Source organism: Trachemys scripta, chromosome 11 (assembly GCF_013100865.1).
Source record: "Trachemys scripta elegans isolate TJP31775 chromosome 11, CAS_Tse_1.0, whole genome shotgun sequence".
Lineage (NCBI taxonomy): Eukaryota > Metazoa > Chordata > Testudines > Emydidae > Trachemys > Trachemys scripta.
The window spans coordinates 13122523-13144204 of NC_048308.1; the positions used below are offsets into that span (position 1 = coordinate 13122523).

The 21682-nt window shown below is 40.2% G+C and overlaps 1 protein-coding gene across 2 annotated transcripts in view; it reads left to right on the top strand.

Moving 5' to 3' along the window:
• Nucleotides 1-21682, top strand: part of CCDC93 (coiled-coil domain containing 93) — a 119707-nt gene that overhangs the window by 41137 nt on the left and 56888 nt on the right. For both annotated transcript variants that reach the window (XM_034785531.1, XM_034785532.1), the window contains one exon: nucleotides 609-695. In XM_034785531.1, coding sequence (XP_034641422.1) covers nucleotides 609-695 — 87 coding nt within the window. The remainder of the gene's footprint in view (nucleotides 1-608; nucleotides 696-21682) is intronic.

Here is a 21682-nt window from a genome sequence, read left to right on the forward strand (position 1 = left end):
AATAAACATAGTAAACATCTCTGTACTATTTTGAAAATCTTGATACCTTTCACATTTTCTGATGTACCAAATGGACAGAAATTCATTTGACAAATGGTGGACATGACAGACTTGCTTTGTGATCAGATGCCTCCTTGAATTCTTCATCTTAGGAGAGAGATTTGGCTTCCCTAAACACGTGATTTAGGACAAACACTATTTCACACACCTACATGGCAATAATTTGGCTCAAAAGTTGTTGATCCAAACTGATTCCTGTTACAGAATGCTTTTGCATGCACAATGCAAAAATATGTATTGCCCAAGAGCTAAAGCACTTTGACAGTCTGCAAAGGTGACTTCAAATTTAGTTGAATTATTGGTGCTATGAAGGAAGCCTCAGTAGTTACATTTCTTCCTGGAGGGCATGTAAGAAGCTTCATTTGTTTACTGAGTTCTGCGGAAGATGAACTTCATTACATGCTTCATTCTTTTATAAACAGATTTGATTACATTAAAATAGTATTGTATTTATATAGTTCCGGGGGAGGTGCTTTACAAACAAACCTACAATTTATTACTATAGATTGTCCCAAAGCTTCAATAAATGCTTCTTGGTTTAATTGCAGGGCAGGTTAACAGCTAGCACAGTAGGTCAGATTGTTGGACTCCAATCTGATGAGATCAAGCAGATAGTGTCGGAGTATGCTGAAAAGGTATGTTCTTTTCTGGTTACATTTTATCAAATCATATTGGATCATTTAGGCCCCGATAAGGCAATTAGTTTGCAGTGGTTTCTATAAAGCAGCATTTATGACAGTGCTAAATAGTGAAGACACGATTCAGGAAAATATCCCTAAGCAGGAAAGCATTTAAGCACATTCTTAGGTCTTGATGGAACTTGGAAGTCAATGCGAATTATGTGCTTCATAGCTTTCTTGAATAGGGATGAGCTTAAGCATGTCCTTAAGTTCTTTGCCAAGTTGGGGCCTGAATCAACACCCTGTTCTGTGACTGAGAACAGCCATGGAACAAAGGCCCTGATCCTGCTGATACCTGCTTACCTGGTTGGCTTTAAGCACACAAGTAGTCCCCTGGGCTTCAGTGGGACTGCTTATGTGAGTAAAGATAAGCAAGCGTAAGTGTTTGTTTGTGGAACTGGGACATTGCTCTCATTGGGCCCCCATTACCAGCCATATGACTGGGTACTGATTCAGTAACTAGCATTGTCAAAACCAAATCCTTGCTGCTTCATTAATCAAGGCAATTAGTTTTGTTTTTTAGCTCAATTTATTGTATTCTACTGGGATTGTTTTTTACAGTACTGTGAAAAGAAAATCTGGCTCTTTGAGCAATTAATACGTATAATACATCACTGCCAGGTATGAGTTATAGGTCGTTCTTATGTCCAATAGTCTTCTCATATTTCTTCCTTTTCGTTGACACTTATGAGGTATGGCGCTTTCCCACTTATGAGAGAAACCCTATAACTCAACAGAGGCTATGGCAAATTCCCTGCCTTTCTCTATTATAAAGGAATGGAAGAACAGAAGCCATAGGGTCATATTTCAATGTTACATTGCTTCCCTTCTGAAAGAAGGCAGCAGGACCTTGACTATTACAGTAGAACGATGATTAATAATCTAGAAAATAAGAACTGATTCAAGTCAGACCAAAATATATCACATGTAAAATTGAATTTACTAGATATTATAGAACAGGATCCTTCCTCATGTGTGTGTAATAGAAGAGGAAGTTGAGGGTATTATCAAACACAGCTCATTGAAGTATTAACAACTTCCCAATTTCCAGAAACCTCTATTTAAATCCCAAATTAAAGGGTAATTGGCAGTGACATCCCTGCCCTTGATGGAGTTGCTGTTCTTCCCCAGCTTTGTTAATCTTGTTCTTTCTGGCCAGGTGTGACGTGTCCAAAAGCCCAGAAAGAGATTTTGAGAACTGTTTTTGCCTTTTGCATATACCATATTGTGCCAAGAGATAGATGTTTAATAATTAATTTCAAAAGGTGGTTGCATCTACAAGGCCTCCCTCTACCCTTCTTAACTTTGAATTCCTCCCACTGTTTCAAAGAATACAGGTCGTGTACTCTCAATATACTTGCTGTGCACATTCCCAGTGAAGTTAGACTTATAAGTTTATTTGTCATTCAGGGTTGCCTCCTTCCATTGCTATAAGATGGAGTTTTTCTTTAAGAAGTTAAATGACTGGATTCTGCAGTCCTGCACCTCTCCTGAAAGAGTGGGTTTATCACAAGGTTGGGGGAGCCTCCCTTTTTAAAATCTTGACAGAATGTTGCTATGAAGCATATGTTTTTCCACCATCTTTTTTAAGGGCTGTTTGTACAAAATTAGGTTTGCTGTTACTAAGGTGTGAGAGATTCCTCTAATGTGAGTATGCCAGATGGTGCCCACTTCAATACACAGAAGTATTGTTTGCATTAGGAAAGCTTCTTTGCTGTTTCTTAATAAGGAAGGATAATTATACAAGTTACAGAACTAAAAGAATTGGATGCATGTAGTGTCAAAAATACCTCTTTTAAAAAAATACATAAAGGGGATTGTTCTTACCAGTGCCGGCAATGACTGTTGCCTGCAAAGTGATTACACAATGAGAGAGTTGTTAAGTCAGAATATTGGTCAAGGCTTGCATGGGTAAAAATGTGTCCATATCTACAATCTTCTATTAGAAGCTAACGTGCACCATATAAATTCAGTTGGAATAACATAAAATAAGCATATTAATAGCTCAGTGTGATTAATAACTATGTCACTGAAAGACTGTGTATGTGTTTTTTTTTGTTTTGGTTTGGGTTTTTTTAAATACTGGAACCTGAAATGTATGAAGGCAAGAAGAAATGCAATGTACTAGCATTGCCTTCCTGTGTATGAAAAGCTTTAGGATAAATTATCACAGAGTATCATCGAACTGTAGTGAAAGTGCAAAACACAACAGCACTACTGTTAGAGTTCTTCTGATTGAACCTGTCTTGAATGCTTCACTTGATTTAGTTTATTACACATGGGTTATTTGTAAGGCTATGTTTTAGTCACGGGTATTTTTAGTAAAAAGTCATGGACAGGTCACTGTCAGTCAACAAAAATTCATGGCCTGTGACCTATCCATGACTTGTACTAAATCTTGGGGATGGGGGCGGCCCGGGGGAGTGCTGGGGAGGTTATCTGCGTCGGGGGCGTGCCGCAGGGGGTGATTGGCGGGGCTGGCAGGCTCCCTACCTGGCTCTGTCTCTCCCCGGAAGCGGCAACATCCCTCAGCTCCTAGGCGGACGTACGGCCATGCATCTCTGCGTGCTGCTTCATCCGTCAAGGATCAATAATAGAATTAGGGCTGTCAATCTATTAAAAAAATTAATTGTGATTACTCGTGCGATTAAAAAAATTAATCTCAATCACACTAGTAAACAATAATAGAATACCGTTTATTTAAATATTTTGGATGTTTTCAGCATTTTCAAATATCTTGATTTTAATTACAACACAGAATACAAAGAGTACAGTATTTCACTTTATATTTATTTTTGATTACAAATATTTGCACTGTAAAGAAACACAAGATATCGTATTTTTTAATTCGCCTAATACAAGTACCATAGTGCAATCACTTTTATCTTGAAAGTTGAACTTACAAATGTAGAATTACACTGGTCTACAATTTTTGAGAAGTCGTCTGCTTCAGATATAAAATGTGCTATTTATTATGTATTTTGATGTGCTGAATTCAAATATGACAATTAAAACAACTGATTGGCTACTGTTTCTAAGATATTTAAGTTTTTACATTTTATGTCTATGTATATTGTGTGGATAGAGTTTTAATCATAAACTGTAAACCTAGGTCTTTTTTCATGTGTTTATGGTTGCTTTACATGATGATATTTCACCTGTCCTGTTTATGTAACACTTTAAAAATCAGCAAAAGGGTAATGTAAAGAAAATGTATTATGAAACTAAAGGCAAAAAACTATTATGTACATAGTTTAGTCCTATTCAGTGTCTACTCGGCGCTTCTTGGCTTGTCTCTTGTATTCATTAAATGGAGCATCTCTTGTCACTGTCCAGCAATAGTCTGCAAGCATTGATGGGCTCCATTTGCCCTGATAGCGTTTCTCCATTGTTGCAATGTCCTGGTGAAATCGCTCGCCGTGCTCGTCGCTCACTGCTCCGCAGTTCGGTGGAAAAAAATCTAGATGAGAGTGCAAAAAATGTATCTTTAGTGACATGTTGCAACCAAGGCTTTTGTATGCCTTGAGGAGGTTTTCCACCAACAACCTGTAGTTGTCTGCCTTGTTGTTTCCGAGAAAATTTATTGCCACTAACTGGAAGGCTTTCCATGCCGTCTTTTCCTTGCCACGCAGTGCATGGTCAAATGCATCATCTCGAAGAAGTTCACGAATCTGAGGACCAACAAAGACACCTTCCTTTATCTTAGCTTCACTTAACCTTGGAAATTTTCCACGGAGGTACTTGAAAGCTGCTTGTGTTTTGTCAATGGCCTTGACAAAGTTCTTCATCAGACCCAGCTTGATGTGTAAGGGTGGTAACAAAATCTTCCTTGATTCAACAAGTGGTGGATGCTGAACACTTTTTTCCTCCCAGGCTCCAATGACTGTCGGAGTAGCCAATCTTTCTTGATGTAATGGGCATCTCTTGCACGACTATCCCATTCGCAGAGAAAACAGCAGTACTTTGTGTATCCAGTCTGCAGACCAAGCAAGAGAGCAACAACCTTCAAATCGCCACAAAGCTGCCATTGATGTTGGTCATAGTTTATGCATCTCAAAAGTTGTTTCATGTTGTCATAGGTTTCCTTCATATGGACTGCATGACCAACTGGAATTGATGGCAAAACATTGCCACTATGCAGTAAAACAGATTTAAGACTCGTCTTCGATAAATCAATGAACAGTCTCCACTCATCTGGATCGTGAACGATGTTGAGGGCTGCCATCACACCATTGATGTTGTTGCAGGCTACAAGATCACCTTCCATGAAGAAAAATGGGACAAGATCCTTTTGACGGTCACGGAACATGGAAACGCTAACATCACCTGCCAGGAGATTCCACTGCTGTAGTCTGGAGCCCAACAGCTCTGCCTTACTCTTGGGTAGTTCGAAATCCCTGACAAGGTCATTCAGTTCACCTTGTGTTATGAGGTGTGGTTCAGAGGAGGAGGATGGGAGAAAATGTGGGTCCTGTGACATTGATGGTTCAGGACCAGAAGTTTCATCCTCTTCCTCTTCCTCGTCTGATTCAAGTGAGAATGATTCTGGTGCATCAGGAACTGGCAGTCCTTCTCCGTGGAGTACTGGGCGTATAGCTGATGGAATGTTTGGATAATGCACAGTCCACTTTTTCTTCTTCGGACACATCTTTCCCAACTGGAGGCACCATGCAGAAGTAAAAATTGCTGGTATGATCTGTTGGCTTTCTCCAAATCATTGGCACTGCAAAAGGCATAGATTTCCTTTGCATGTTCAACCACTGGCGAAGATTTGTTGCACAAGTGTTGCAGCATATGTGTGGGGCCCACCTCTTGTCCTGATCTCCAATTTTGCAGCCAAAATAAAGGTGATAGGCTTTCTTAACCATAGTGGTTCTACTGCGCTTTTGTGATGCAAAAGTCACTTCACCACAAACATAGCAGAAGTTATCTGCACTGTTCACACAAGTACGAGGCATCTCTGCTCACTTTGGCTAAACAGAAATGTGTCCCTTTGCAAAATCAAACACTGACAAAGCTTCGTTATGATTGCATCATCCATGACTTCTAGGAATAAAATCATATCATGTATGATGCAATACCAGCTTCAGATTGCATCATTCATTGTTTTGCCTAAAAAGCTAGTATTGTCCAAACCCAGTCATAGATTTATTCATAGATCCAGTCAAAGATGTATTTTAGTCATTTCTGGTTTAAATTGAGATCCCTTCCCTTTATAACTCACTTATCCTCCGCCATTCCCAAGTCAAGGGTCGTATACACTGACCCAATAGCATATCTTGAAAACTAGAGCCACTCAACAATTTTAAGCATCATTTTCGTTCTCAGCGACCCAGAATTAGTAAAGTTTGACTACATTTATTTCAGAAGCATTTTGGCTGTAGAGCAGTGTTATGTACAAAAAATAACGGCACTCAAAACCAAAACAATGTAAAACTTATGAGCCCAGAAGTTCACTCAGTCCTATTTCCTGTTCAGCTAATAGCTCAGACAAACAAGCTTGTTTATATTTGCAGGAGATAATGCTGCCCGCTTCTTGTTTATATTGTCACCTGAAAGTGAGAACAGGCGTTCGAATTGCACTATTGTAGCTGGCATTGCAAGATATTTAGTGGATCTGACGTGAAGATTTATATGTCCCTTTATGCATCAACCATCATTTCAGAGGACATGTGTCCATGCTGATGACGGGTTCTGCTTGATAACAGTCCAAGGCAGTGCAAACCGATGCATGTTCATTTTCATCATCTAAGTCAGATGCCACCAGCAGAAGGTTGATTTTCTTTTTTGGTGGTTCAAGTTTTGTAGTTTCTGCATTGGAGTGTTGCTCTTTTAAGACTTCTGAAAGCATGTTCCGCATTTCATCCCTCTTAGATTTTGGAAGGCACTTCAGATTCTTAAACTTTGGGTCTAGTGCTTTAGTTATCTGTAGAAATCTCACATTGGTACCTTCTTTGCTTTTTTCGAATCTTCAGCGAAAGTGTTCTTAAAATGAACAACGTGCTGAGTCATCATCCGAGACTACTATAACCTGAAATATATGGCAGAATATATATGGTAAAACTGAGCCGGAGACGTACAGTTCTCCCCAAAGGAGTTCAGTCACAAATTTAATTAACACTTTTTTTTTTTTTTTAAACGAGCTTCATCAACATGGAAGCATGTTCTCTGGAATGGTGGCCGAACAATGAAGGGGCATATGAATGTTGAGCATATCTGGCATGTAAATACCTTGCAATGCCAACCACGAAAGTCCCGTGCAAACTACTTTCTAGTGACATTGTAAATAAGAAGTGAGTTAACGTTTTATTTCCAGTAAATATAAACAAACTTGTTTGTATCGATTGGCTGAACAAGAAGTAGGACTGAGTGGACTTGTAGGCTCTAAAGTTTTGCATTGTTTTGTTTGAGTGCAGTTATGTAACAAAATCTACATTTTGTAAGTTACAGTTTAATGATAAAGAGATGAATTGAAAAATACTGTTTCTTTTTTATCCCATTTTTACAGTGCAAATATTTGTAATAAAAATATAAAGTGAGCAGTGTACACTTTGTATTCTGTGTTGTAATTTAAATCAATATATTTGAAAATGTAGAAAAATATTTCATAAATTTCAATTGGTATTCTATTGTTTAACAGTGCAATTAACTGATTAATCATGATTAATCTTTTTAAGTTCATCGTGTGAGTTAACTACGATTAATTGACAGCCCTAAATAGAATACAAAGTTTTCCACTTGTAGTGCATTGGCTCCTATTGACTGTGAACAAAAATTGATTTGTTGTTGTTTATTTGTATGGTCCAAAGAGTATGTTAAGTGCTGATTTGAAGATGACCTACCTGTTGTGAAGAGGTTACAATTTAACATCAATTCAAACTGGTCATTCAACAGTCTGCATGTAATGAGTTGTATGTAGGTCTCAGGCTAACTCCAAAAGGAAACTGGGCACAAACATACATCTCAGCCTGTGATTGTGTCCCTTTGAGTCAGAGTGGAAACATGAAATGTGTGGGGAGGAGTGAGGCCATCATGTTGGGAGGAATCTTTCATTGCCACTAGCTATGCTGCAACTAGTTGTGGACAAATAAATTATTTCTGTCTATAGAGCTGTTGATCTGGCACTTTTTTTATCAACATTAAATTCATGCAGTCCCAACAAAACCGATAAATTACATTTTTAAACCCTCCTAGCTTCTTGCACTCATGTATTCAAATAACAAGTAAAAAAAAGCCTTGTGTCAAACTCTGTGCCCTTTATAGTCCTGAAGAGATAATGAAGATGTCCTGAAAAAATGAAATCTAAGGGACCGCTCCACTGAAAATGCATGTATATGGACATTTAGTCCCAAAGGAAGGATTTTAGTTATGCCAAAGAACAAAGTTCTGCCTCTGCAGCCCTAGTAACCTAGTAACATCTCAGTCTTTAAACTTCTCTGTGCAGTCCAGATTTATATTTGACAAAACTATTCTCTAATTCCCAGTACCTTGTTTTCAAGAACGTTAGATAGGATTTGTAAGTGCTCAGTAGCTCTCAGAATCAATACCATTTGTGTGGACAAAAAATGGAATTATGCTAACTTCTTTCTTAACCACAGCTGCTACTCATGTACAACAAAAGCTCTTAAGGGAAAAGAGAACTTTTCAGCTCTTAACCTTCATGAGAAGCTCTAATGAGGATGCACTTACTGTGGGTACTCAGTCAGATTGTACCTCTGGTTGTTCCTCCTCTTTGGAGAAAATAAATTACGATCTTTGTCAAGTTGGAGCCAAGTATAAGATTTTAAATAACAGTCTTTCTTGGCTCTGATGCTGTCCAGTATGAGTGCAAATGTATGACAGGCTTCTAGAACTCCCTTCCCCTGAGGTCAGTGTTTAAATACCAGATTGCAGCTAGTTGGACGTGACCACTATCTGCTATCCAAAGCTATTAGCTGCGCTCTCACTGCCTTTCATGATCTTAGTTCACCCTGCATCATAAATGTTCAGTGAATGAAAAGGGGACAGTAGATTGTGGCAATCATGGCCAAAGTCCCTATCTGAATCCAGTCATCAGCAGAAGGAATCTGCAAAGGCTGGACTAGTTGGAGATTCTAAGAAGTCATTCACCAAAGCTTCCACAGTCTTGCAGAACTTTCATGGTGGTGGGCCAGCTAATCAGACCCAACTGCCTTTTTCTGGATAAGCTCTGAGACAAACTAAAAACCGTACCATCACTGGTGAAAGCCTAGAAATGAGATAAACCTTGCTCTAAAAGTCACTGGATTCAAGCTCTCTGGGACCCATGCGGGGGAGGAAATTTAAAGAGCTGTGGACCTTGTTTGAACACCCTACTTGACAAACTATGATGGCAGCTCACAGAGCACCGCTTCCTAGCTGGATTTCTGACTCAAATTCCCTGCCTCACGAAACCATGAGTTAAACTATTTTTTCCAGCTCAATGGACATGGTACCAGAGAGGAGGAGATAATAGTACTGCCATCAGCCAAAGCTAAGCTGGATGGGTCAGTCTCTCACCTGCAGGCTCTGAAAGCCGTGGTGGCAATCTGTTAGCATTTACAACTGAAACCATTGCCTCTCTGATTAGTGAAAAACGCTTGGGAATAATTAGGGCCATTCCTTTAAGAGAGAGTCTAAACTGACCGTAAGAAGGTCTAGCTATAGGCTTGGTAGAATTAGATTTAATATCAATGTTTATTTTTAAGCATTTTAATAGATTTTATTTATTTAAATTTTCTCAGTTGTAAGAAATTGAGGGGTGTGACAAACAATAGTTGACAGTAGATACTGAGATTCAAAAAGTTAACATAACCTTTAAAACACCAATTGTCAACATGCCAAAATTTTCAAAGTAAATATCCATAATTAAATAATAAGGTTTCAAGCAGCATTTTTTTTACTCTATCTATAAATTTAAGTTATTGATGGAAATATTTGTGTGTGGGGTGGGTTGGGTATGTGTGTTAAATCAGTGTGTAATGATATTTACCAATAAAAATGTAATCCTTCCAAGCCTGTGTCTACCATCTACCCTGAAGCACACACAACTTCCTGAGCACAGAATGGATCAATCAGCTCATGTAAAGAATCTTTTCAGTTGCTCCTTCCTAAATTACAGTTGCTGTAAAAGTGACAGTGGGACAATGGTAGTGTACGTTACTACCTTACTATGTGTTAATCTCCTTACAGTGTGGGGCTCCAACACGGATAAGGCAAGGGGATGGTGTTCCTCCTTCTGATGCCTGATTTCCTATTGGCTAGGGACAAAGATTCATATATTCATTTGATTAAGGATGGAAGAGATCATTACATCATCTTTCATCTAGTTATTTTTCCTGTATTGAACCCAGTAACCAGTGCTTGACTAAAGCATATTTTCCAGAAAGGCAACCAGTCGTGATTTGAAGATTTCAATAAGTGGAGAATCCACCACTTCTCTTGGTAGTTTGTTTCAAATGTCCTTTGGACACACTTATTTATGATATGCTGCCGGCTGACCACTTGCAGGATTTCGCAGAAGAGAAGAGTCCTGCTAAAGGGATTTAATTCTCGCTTTTCAGATCACTGCTCCTTCAGTTATAGGACATGCTGCTACTGGAGATCAGACTGAGCTACAGCCATCTTTAGTGCATGATGCAAAGCTTTTCTGAAGGCTTTCTTCTCACTACTAAGAGAAACAGTGACCTAAGCTACATGTTCTCTGGCAAACAAGGACTTGAGATTGCATCCATTCATATTCGCAACTGTAAAACTGAGAGAGAAACTAAGAGCTTGGTTTCTCCTGCAAGGGACTTGTTACCCTGAAGGTCATGTAATGGCACCTAGGTATGTGCTTTTCAGCCTAGGGGAGGCAGCATGGCAAGAGTGCTCATGCTCTTGGTAAACCTCATCTGGGATAACAAACTCTTGAGGGCTGTTGCAGCCAACTTAAGTTAGAGAAGCTCTGAGGCTTACAAGTAGTTGTCAACAAGGACAAAATGATCATGAATGCTGGTAGTGGGGTATGCTTTTGTGGTGGGTAACGGTGCTTTTGTTTTGTGTTTACCGTAATACTCGTTCATTAGCCTGTTCGTTTATAAGTCAACCCCCCAAAATGAATAGGTAAAAATAGCAAAAACTGTATGACCCTTTCATAAGCAGACCCTATATTTCAGGGGTTGGAAAACTTTGTCTCCCTGTCAGTCAGGGTAAGCCGCTGGCGGTTTGGGACTTTTGTTTACCTGGAGCGTTCACAGGCATGGGGCTCCTCAGCTCCCAGTAGCCGCGGTTTGCCACTCCCAGACAATGGGAGCTGTGGGAAGTGGCACCACTTCCCGCAGCTCCGATTGGCTGGGAGCGGCGAACCACGTCCACAGGGAGCTGAGGGGCTCCATGCCTGTGAACGCTCCAGGTAAACAAAACAACACTGTATTAGATATTCAATTCAATGATTCCATAGAGTTTAAAATCATCAAATTTTGGTGTAGACCTGTTTATAAGCCGACCCCTACACTTTGATGCCTCTTTTTTTTTTTTTTACACCAAAAATATTCAGCTTATGAATGAGTCTCTATGATGATTTCTCCCCCTCCTATATAACTCAGAGTTGCTCTATCTGATTTAAAGATGGCATCTGTATGGACTGAACTTGGGCAGCTCTGGATATGAAGATATCAGCCTCTACTACTTAAGCTGAAGTACCAGGATGAAATCCTGGTTTCATGAAAGTCTGAGAGTTGTACCATTGACTTCAGAGAGTGCAGGATTTCACCCTTGCTGCCATAGTTGGGAGTCAGTAGCTGACTCGTATCTCTGTGTGGTCTCTCCACTAGAGAAGACAGTGACACTCTGGTAGCCTGAGTTACACAATCATGCCCAATATGTTTTTCCTTGAAGTTGATAGGACTTTTATACAAAATAATTTTTTCTCTTGATTGTTTTAATCCTTACGGATTTTAACTTATAGTATTAGGTGTGGTCCAATTAAGCTGAATGAAACATAGGCAGTCACAGGTGAATATTGGCCACAGTTTCCCCAATTTATTTTCTTTCAGGACCTTAGGGCTTTGACCCCAGTGCACTTTTCTTTCATGTTCTTTTTATATCTTTTTTTTTTTTTTATACGTCAAAACTGCACGTCGGGAACAGCTTCCTTTAAATCCATTACAGCTGTCTTTGTGAAACCGAAATAAGCCATCAGGCCTATAGTGTTCTGAGTACAGGTAACACCAGTTGAAACTGTGATAATTTTATCATACGCACCCAATATTTCCACAGTTGCATCAAAAAAAAAAAAGACTGAAGCTTGGACATCATGAATTTTACAGAAAGATCAAAATCCTTTCTAAGTATAGAGATACATTTGAGTACTAGACTGAGATATAAGGAGAACTGCAGAATCCTTAGTACCTGGGGCACAGTTTGCCAATTGACTCATTGACAGCTGATTCACCAGTGTATCCTCATTGATTTTTTTTTTTTTTTTTCAGTGTAGTTATACTGGTGTAAAACTAGAGTCGCACAGTGGTGAATCAGGCTCATTGTGTTGAGATTTCTGTTTTCTCCTGATACGATCTGCTGTTTGCAGAGTCAATACTTGGCTGAAATTTAGAGCAGCATGAGGGCTGCTCTTTCCTACCCTGTTTACTAACAGCTTCAATGTACCGAAACAGCAGCTGTGGTTATTACAACAAAGATTGGCAAACTCTAAGTCAAATAAAGGCACCGTGTAGCGGGGTGGTTACCCTGCTCCTGCCTGAGGGGTTTAAAACAGCCCTGGCAGAGGGCTGGGGCAAAGGGAAAAGCTACTGGGCTGATTGGGGAAGTAGCCACAGCTGGGCCATGCCCCAATCAGGCCCCAACTGGCCTGTATAAGAAGGCTGGGAGCCAGGAGCTCAAGAGTCTCTCTCTGAGTGCAGAGAGAGAAGGGCCTGGCTGCAGGGAACTAGACAGGGTACCTGGGTGGAGCAGGGCTGGGGAAAGGCTGAGGAGCTGGGGAGCTCCAGCCTGGATAGCCCCAGGCTGCGGCCTGGTAATAAGCCAAGGGTACTGGGGGTTGCAAAGGGCAGCCCAGGGCTAGGCCAAGGCAGCAGGTCCGAACCCAACCTTGCCGATGATGAGTGGCCTATACTGCAGTCTGCCCCAGAGAGTGGGGGCTAGCTGGTGACTGGCAGTGGCCTTATCCTGAGGTGAGGTGGGGTTAGTGGGTGGGGGTTCCCCTGGGAGGGGAGACCTAGCGTGTGTGGGTACTGCCAGGGGGCAGCACCCAGAGCAAGGGGCACCGGGGTCCTGGGAGGGACACGGGAGCCTGAGTGCAGAGGACAGGCGGATCACTGGCCTGCAGAGGGCGCTCCAGAGGCTGGAGAGCTAATTCCCTGGACGACCAGCAGGAGGCGCCGCAGGGGTGAGTCTGGACCCTCTTACACACCGTTTATAGAACTGTATGCTGCATTGATTCTCTTTGGATTCATCCTTCAAAAGTGTATGCATAGTGGCCATTAATATTGAGGTGTTAGAGTATGCACCAGTCACAGGGAAGATAGATGCCATTCACTGCCTCAGTTTCCTCTCCATGGAAATATGTTCCAGAAAGTCTATCTGCAGCCCATTCATTTTCCAGAGCTTTAAGAGCAACATCCATTGTGCATATATTTTGATAAGACAGAATTGCATATTTTGTACCACTCAGGGTTTTATTATTTTCTTCTGATAGAAATCATTCAGCTTATTTTCATAATTATACATATTTTAGCAAACCATTATTTTCCACCCACATGGGGCATATCCGGAGTGTTCTCCAACTGTTGGCTATAGGAACAAAGATACCTAACTGCTGCTAACCCTGAATTTCCTACAGAGCAGCAGTGTGTGAATTCTTTGCTTTTTTCCTCCCTAAGAAACTACTCAGCCTAATGATTCAATTTTATTTCTTCTACCCTTGGAGGGTTTACAGTAGTAATATAGCTGTGTGAAAGAGAAAGTACCTCATTACGAAGGAGAGGACTCATTGCCTCCATTTGTATCCTCTTTCCCATACAAAATCCCTTTTCTTTGAAAAAGGGGAGACAGGTTCATAAAATCTATAAATAGCAGATTTTTTTTTTTTCTGGGATTCTTAGGTTTCAAGTTACAATGGATTCTTGATCATTATTTACTTACTTTTTACGTATTTTACAAACATAATATGTGTTTTTTAACTGGATTTTTTTGTTCAAACTTCAAGTACTGTATTGCAAAATCAGGCCAGTCCCAGTATTTTCATAACAAATCCATTTGGGGCAATGGTACAGTCACAAAAGATGTAGAGAGGGGATGCAGGAGTGAGAATGCATTGGTCCTACATCTGCATGGAGTGGGACATACACAGGATAGTAAAAAGTTGATGATGTGTCCCCTTCATGCCACTCAGTTGCTACATGTATTGTTTGAGGTAGTGGGACAAATATTGAATAATCACTGGGAAACTACAGAGAGATGGCTTTTTGGAGAGAATGCTCCAAATGAAGTGTGAAGTCTGATGGGGAAGGAGTCAAGAGGTAACAAGGGGTGTTTGTGGATTGGAAAGTAGTAGTGGCTGATGACAATCAAGGTGTAGAGTTCAGGCAAGAGCCTGAATACTTGTGAATAAAGAAAACCTTTTGTGATGGGACAGCTGGTGGGGAGGCAGGGGTGGGGAGGAAATAATGAAACTTGTGTGTAATAAACAAAAGGGAATAAATCCAGGGAAGAATGTGCAAGCTCTTTTAATTCCTTTAAGATTTACACAATTCATAACAATACATTTTATAATTCATTAATGATCATCTGTCAGTAGACTTTCTAAACTCTTGCATATCCGTTTATTTAGAAGTATATCTATGTTGCTGATCACCGTAAAAACTGGGCATTACAATTCAGTTATATCAAACACAAACTTCCTTTTTAAACAGTAGAGCAGTGATACTCAGACCTCATTGGTTCAGGAGCCAAATTAATGATCAACATTACCCAAAAGAGCCATAGTAGCATGAATTCATTATTTCATTTTCTATAGTATTAGTCATATTTAAACAGTATGACAGAGGAAATATTTTTTTATTTTTTAAAATATATATGTTTATTCTCACAGCACATACGTTAATAACTTAGTGCAAGTTGATAACATAAGTGGTTAATAACGTAGTAAAAGCATCCTGATTGGTTAATAATTTAGATAATAATTAAATCAGTGGTTTAATATCATGTGCTGCAAAGAGCCACAGGAGACACATTAAAGAGCCACTTAAGGCTCGCGAGCTGCAGTATGAGTATCACTGTAGTAGAGTAAGGAGTTGTATCATCTTCTAGGACGTGTGTAAAATATCACTGTGTTAAAAACAGATATCCATTTATATTACCTCTTAGAAATCAGTTATCAAGTTACTTAGTTTTTAGAACATCATTTTTACCTCACCTCTCTTCCTAGACATCCATACTTATCCGTTTCTCTCTCTGCTTCTCTCTCCCTTCCTCCACTCCTTTCTTTTTGATACTAGTTTACATAAACACTTTAGTAACTCACCCAAACTCAATAATGAATGACATATTGTAAACATACTTCAATGTTTTGCTATTTTTTTCATTCATATATAAAGTGATTTTTTTCCCCAGTCAGCTTTTGTTAATGCATAGCTTATACATGCTTCCTTTTTCTTAAATTGTTTTTGAAAGAAATAGAAATTGGAGATTAAATCGAATTCCAGTTTCTAAAAGTATAAAATTGTGTACGCATTGAACTAATTTAGGGTGAGGAAATTGTCTGCAGAATATGTGAAATACAGAATAGCTTTCAAGTTGCCCTGGGTATTACTTCAGTTGGATAGCTGTTGGGTAGAAGGACAAGCTCTCTGGAGGCTATTACTATGTGCTTATACTGCACCTAGCACACTGAGACCTTAATCTGAGTTGGGATTTCTGAGGGTTATATTACAAATGCTACCAAATTTTTATTTTGGTGCCCGGAAAATTAGGCATTACCATTCTTATTGTCCATGACAATTTGCAACTGAAGTCCTTGTATATACAGCCTGCTGAAAGTGTATGGTGAGCAGTACAGCTTTTGATCTGCCTTGATTCAGGAAAGCATCCCAGTTCAGAAAGGTTACTTAAGCACAAGCATGTGCTTATTCCCCATGGAAGTCGATGGGATTTAAGCACGTACTGTTCTGGATCAGGGCCTTAGTGTGGAAAACATTAAGGCTACACTTTCACTATGGGGGAGGGGGTCGATTTAAAATACGCAAATTCAGCTATGCGAATAGCGTAGCTGAATTCGACGTATCCCAGCTGACTTACTCCGCTGTGAGGACGGCGGCAAATCGACCTCCACAGCTCCCCCGTCGACGGCGCTTACTCCTACCTGCGCTGGTGGAGTACAAGCGTCGATTCGGGGATCGATTGTCGCGTCCCGACGAGACGCGATAATTCGATCCCCAAGAGATGGATTTCTACCCGCCGATTCAGGCGGGTAGTGAAAACTTAGCCTAAGACGGAGTTTCTTTCTCAGGAATCAGACTGTTGCATGGAGCAATAAAGGCAGTTACAGCTGCAAATAAAACAAAGTAGAATTTCCCTTAATTACTAGGAGAAATCAACGCAGATAACCAGGGCTGGCTCAAGGCACCACTTACCAAGCAGGTGCTTGGGATGGCCACTCTGGAGAGGGGCGGCACGTCCAGGTATTCGGCAGCAATTCGGCGGACAGTCCCTCACTCCCGCTCAGAGCGAAGGGCCTCCCGCCGAATTGCCACCGCAGATCACGATCAATCCTGATCCCAGCATGGTCTCTAGGTTTTTTGAATTTACATGCTTTTTACGGTGTATGCATAACACATATTATTCTTCCGAAGGATTCTTATTTTAAAAATGCCTTGTGAATATTTTCCCTATTCAAAAAACAACAAAGTCAACAGGTCGTGACTTGTGAAACACAGACCATTAGAGTGTGCTGAGTAAATATTTTAGTAAGGGAACTGATACTGCATGCTGAAAAGCATTTTAACAATTTACTTAAAACTTGCCTGTTTAATAATATCCTTTAAAAATGTATGTTAGTTATAGAGGAAAAAAATAATATCCAATAAGAAAACTACCAAAGTCTACCTTCCTTGTAGTAAAGAATCTCAGCTGAAATTGTTATATGGTTTTGTTTACAAGTGATTTTTCTCCCTTCATTTGTGTTTTGAAAATTATTTCCACAGGGACTATTAAATTGCAACAATATTGCTTATGGTCCTTTGATTTCTAGAGTTCTTTCAAGGTGATGAGTTGCCAATTATTTAACAGCTTGAATTTTAGATAGAGAACAAAAATAGGACTTCAAGAGAAACAGAACATTCTCTCCTGATGCATCGTGTAATCAAGGGCAAAAGATAATCAGATAGAGACAATAAGGAAGAAATTAAGCATTCTAGCTTAAAAGGCAAAGGTTTATTATGCAATGTAGCTTAGAATAAATGACCACAGGAAACTTTTGACAGTGCTAGAATTGTGTTTTACCAAGATTGTATTGATTGTATTACTTTATAAATCATACCTGTCTGTGCAGTATTAGCAATATTTGGGCTAAAAGGTAAATTGATCCTTGTGGTGTTAGGCATTGTTTACCATATCACATTCTGTTGGCATCTATCCTTAGTGTTTGAACTGTACTAGGACTCCCAACACTGCAGTCAAAGCAAAACCATAATTTACAATTATTGTTTTAAAAACAGTGGATCTTCTAAATTTTCATTAGAAGATGAGCCGATTACCTTGAATTTTGCATAGAAAAGTCAAGTGTCTTTTAAAGATAAGGTCTGAAAAGACAATGTATGTAAGCCATTATGCTGTCCATTTTGAGAGGACCATAACTCAGGAGAAAGTATTTGAAGACCAAAGTTGTCAAGGTGGCGTATATTTTGGATAAAGCTCTGCCAGACAAGCGGTGTGAATCAACTTAAATAGATTTGTAAAAATAATATAGAAATAGACAATGTAAGTGGGTCAGTTCTGCAGTGGCCTGATCTTCCATAAGTGCTGAGCATCTCCAGCTCCTAGGTGAAGTTGGTGGGCATCTACAGGTACTCAGCCCCACTGAATATTAAAAAAATAAGCTTCTAGGATGCTGCCTTCTCTTAATGTTAATGTAAGTTACCAAATTTTGGACACTGCCTTATCTGGCAATAAAACAGAATTTTAAGAATCTTTTCATAAAGTTAAGGGTTAATGAGAACTTCACCAACTTGTCTTGACAGATGTAGGCAGAAAAGAGAGAGGTGCCTTTATGAAAAAACTCTTGACAACTGAATAGATATAGCCCGAGACACTAGGTTTCCAGCTAGGTTTAACTCCAAAATCTTAGACTTGTGTAGGAGAGGATCTTGAATACTGTGTGCAGGTGTGGTTGTCTCATCTAAAAAAAGGATATATCGGAATTGGAAAAGGTTCAGAAAAGGGCAACAAAAATGATTAGGGGTATGGAACGGCTTCCGTATGAGGGGAGAGTAATAAAACTGGGACTCTTCAGCTTGGAAAAGAGACAACTAAGGGGGGATATGATTGAGGTCTATAAAATCGTGACTGGTGTGAAGAAAGTAAATAAGGAAGTGTTATTTACTCCTTCTCATACCACAAGAAGTAGAGAATCACTAAATGAAATTAATAGGCAGCAGGTTTAAAACAAACAAAAGGAAGTATTTCTTCACCCAACACATGGTCAACCTGTGGAACTCTTTGCCAGAGAATGTTGTGAAGGCCAAGACTATAACAGGGTTCAAAAAAGTACTAGATAAATTCATGGAGGATAGGTCCATCAATGGCTGTTAGCCAAGGATGGTGTCCCTAACCTCTGCTTGCCAGAAGCTGGTAATGGGCAACAGGGCATGGATCACTTGATGATTACCTGTTCTGTTCATTCCCTCTGGGGAATCTGGCATTGGCCACTGTCGGAAGACAGGGTACGGGGCAAGATTGACCTTTGGTCTGACCCAGTATGACTGTTCTTATGTAAATATTCTGTCTTTTAGTACTCACTTCCTTGGTCTTTACCACCTGGCCATCTATTTGTCTAGTCATGTTCCATAGGACAGTTTCATTTTGAGAAATGCTTTCCTTTCAAAATATTAAGAATATTAGATATTAAGTATGTTTTGGCCAACCTTGAAACACTGCCATGAAACTTTACTAGTAACTCTGAAACAAAACCTAATTTCCTATCCTCATCACGATGATATAAAGAGTAATAATCTACCCAGCATAAACAATTATTACAATTTTGTACAATGGACATGTAAGGTGTCAATGGAAAAGTTAGTCTATCAAATATGATTATCCTGGTTAAATCCGTGTATCATCTCTGTATCTAAAGTTATGAATATTGGCCCCGGACTTGTATCTTATACATGTTGTATTCCTTGGTAACACCCAGCAGATAAGATTTACATCAAGACTAGATAGCTTTGCGTTAATGGCCAAAGACACTTAACTCTAACACACAGTGAGCCGTAGAAGAAACTCATTCTGACCAGCCAACTCTTCCTGCAGATGCCTCGGCCTCCAAGGGGCCACTGGCTATCCCCTGTGAGTCATCAATCCATATAAGGACATGTGATAGGCTCATGTGACCCTGGACTCCATCTTATGCCGGTAACTTTCCACAAACTAGGTTGGGAGATTTGTTTGAGACAGTAAATTTCCAGGCATGGGGCAAAGGATATAAAAGACCCCGTTGCAATTTCCATTTTGCCTCTTTCATGCCCTAGTTCTCTGGACTATGGAATTACTACTAAAAGGAGCATATTGAACTATGGACTGAGGAACTTCCAATCTTTTGGAAGTTACCAGAGAGACTTTATAAGCTAGCCGTTTATACCATCACTGCTACAAACTTCATATAAGAACTTTGCAATTATCTATTGACCATTCTATATTCTTTTATTCTTTTTCTTAATATTAAACTGTTAGTTTCTAATTACTAAAGGATTACTCAGATCTTATTCAATAATCATGCTATCAGCCACATAGCCAGGACTGTACATCTCTTAAGATTAGATGGACCCTATATTTGATTAAGTTGGCTTTCAGTAACTACTCATCATAGAGTCCAGTGTCTGGGCAGTGAGACGAGGGCTGCAATGCCTAAGGAGACTGCATCTTTGACTTCCTGTTAAAGAGAGAGAAGTTTACTTTTGTTTTTTGGTTGGTGTAATCTCATGCTAGAATAGCCTCCAGTTTGGGGTGAGTTTACCCTATTTCTCAGCAGTTTGTCCTGAATTTGGTATTCTCAGCTGTGACCCACTGAGGCCCGGTGACAACTTCCAAAGGAAGAGAGCCAGAGAATTTAAAAATGTGTAAAGTACAAAAATTCAGTTGGGAGTGTGCTGAGGATATAATTAAACTGGGGAGCAATAGTCCATCTTGATTTTTTTATTTGTTACTCTTCCCTACTGGGGTGGGTGGGAGGAACCAGTTGTTGATGGCCTTTTGAATTCTTCATAACTTCCAAACTGAAATTTTCTTCTTGCAGGTTAGCTATGTATATCCCCCGTGCGTATTTGATACCTAATGGCTTCCAGATGAAGTGGGATGAAGAAAGCGTGTTTTGACTGGTGCCAGTTTATCCTAGAACTAGGGGAAAAAATGGAAAAAAATTGATTGACAATATGTGGGATACAGAACTATGAATTTCCTCTGAAATAATCCAATAGCCTGTCAGTATACAGGGAACATCTAGAACAGGGGTCGGCAATGTTGGCACGCAGCTCGCCAGGGTAAGCACCCTGGCGGGCCACGCCAGTTTATTTACCTGTTGATGCGGCAGGTTCGGCCGATCGTGGCCCCCACTGGCCGCGGTTCGCCATCCCGGGCCAATGGGGGTGGCGGGAAGCGGCGCGGACGAGGGATGTGCAGCTGCGGCTTCCCGCCGCCTCCATTGGCCCGGGACGGCGAACCATGTCCAGTGGGGGCCGCGATCGGCCAAACCTGCCGCGTCAGCAGGTAAATAAACTGGCCCGGCCCACCAGGGTGCTTACCCTGGCAAGCCGCGTGCTGAACATTGCTGACCCCTGATCTACAGCATGTTTCACCCATTTTGTTGCTAGCTCTGTTTTAATAGATACAGGGTCATGAAAACCTTTGGCACCCACATTCCTGTGGTGTAAACTGGACATATCTCCACTCTCCAAGGGACAAACATAAGAGTTTGACACAACATCTAACTGGGAGTACTGATGCCCCAGGAGCATGGCCTAGTCAGCCAGAACTAACAGGGATTCAGGGGTGCCTACAAAGGTTTCTGTCATCAAACAGGTCTCCTTTGGAGTTAGGTGACACATTCAGTCTACCGTCTCTGTCGAAACTCTGGGCAGGGCAGAAACTGCAGGATTGCCTGCCCTCCTCAGGCACTGCTTTCTTGGCCCAGCATATAAGTTGGACTCATACTTCACACTGATGTTTGCCAGTTTTGTTCAATTTAGTCCTTTTGCATCTACTGCAACAAAACGTTCTCAAATCAAAAACCCACATAACACTCATACCAAGTTCTTAATTTTATAAAGGCTTTTTGGTTTACGGCCTTCTCGATCAACTTTTTTGGTGAGGAGGGGTATCAAATTTGTCATGGACTAAATGTACAGAAGATATTTACAATGTTGTCATCAACATGGTATATTGCAAACAGCAGAAACTAGATTAATGAGAGCAAATGTATCCATTGCTTCCCAAACACAATATTGGTATTGGTGCAGTACAGATAGTATTCAGTACAATTAGTTGCTGCTATGTTGCCCTCCGTCTTGAGTTTCTTGCTGATTATTCTGTGGCATAAACCTGCGTACTGATTGATACATCTTCAGGCAATAATTGTAAAACAACCTATTAGGCAAATGAATTTAGTTCCCTTGTTGACCAGAAGGCTGCTTTTAATTGAAGTTTTCACTGTGGTTTTAAGACTGCAAGTTATTGTTTCT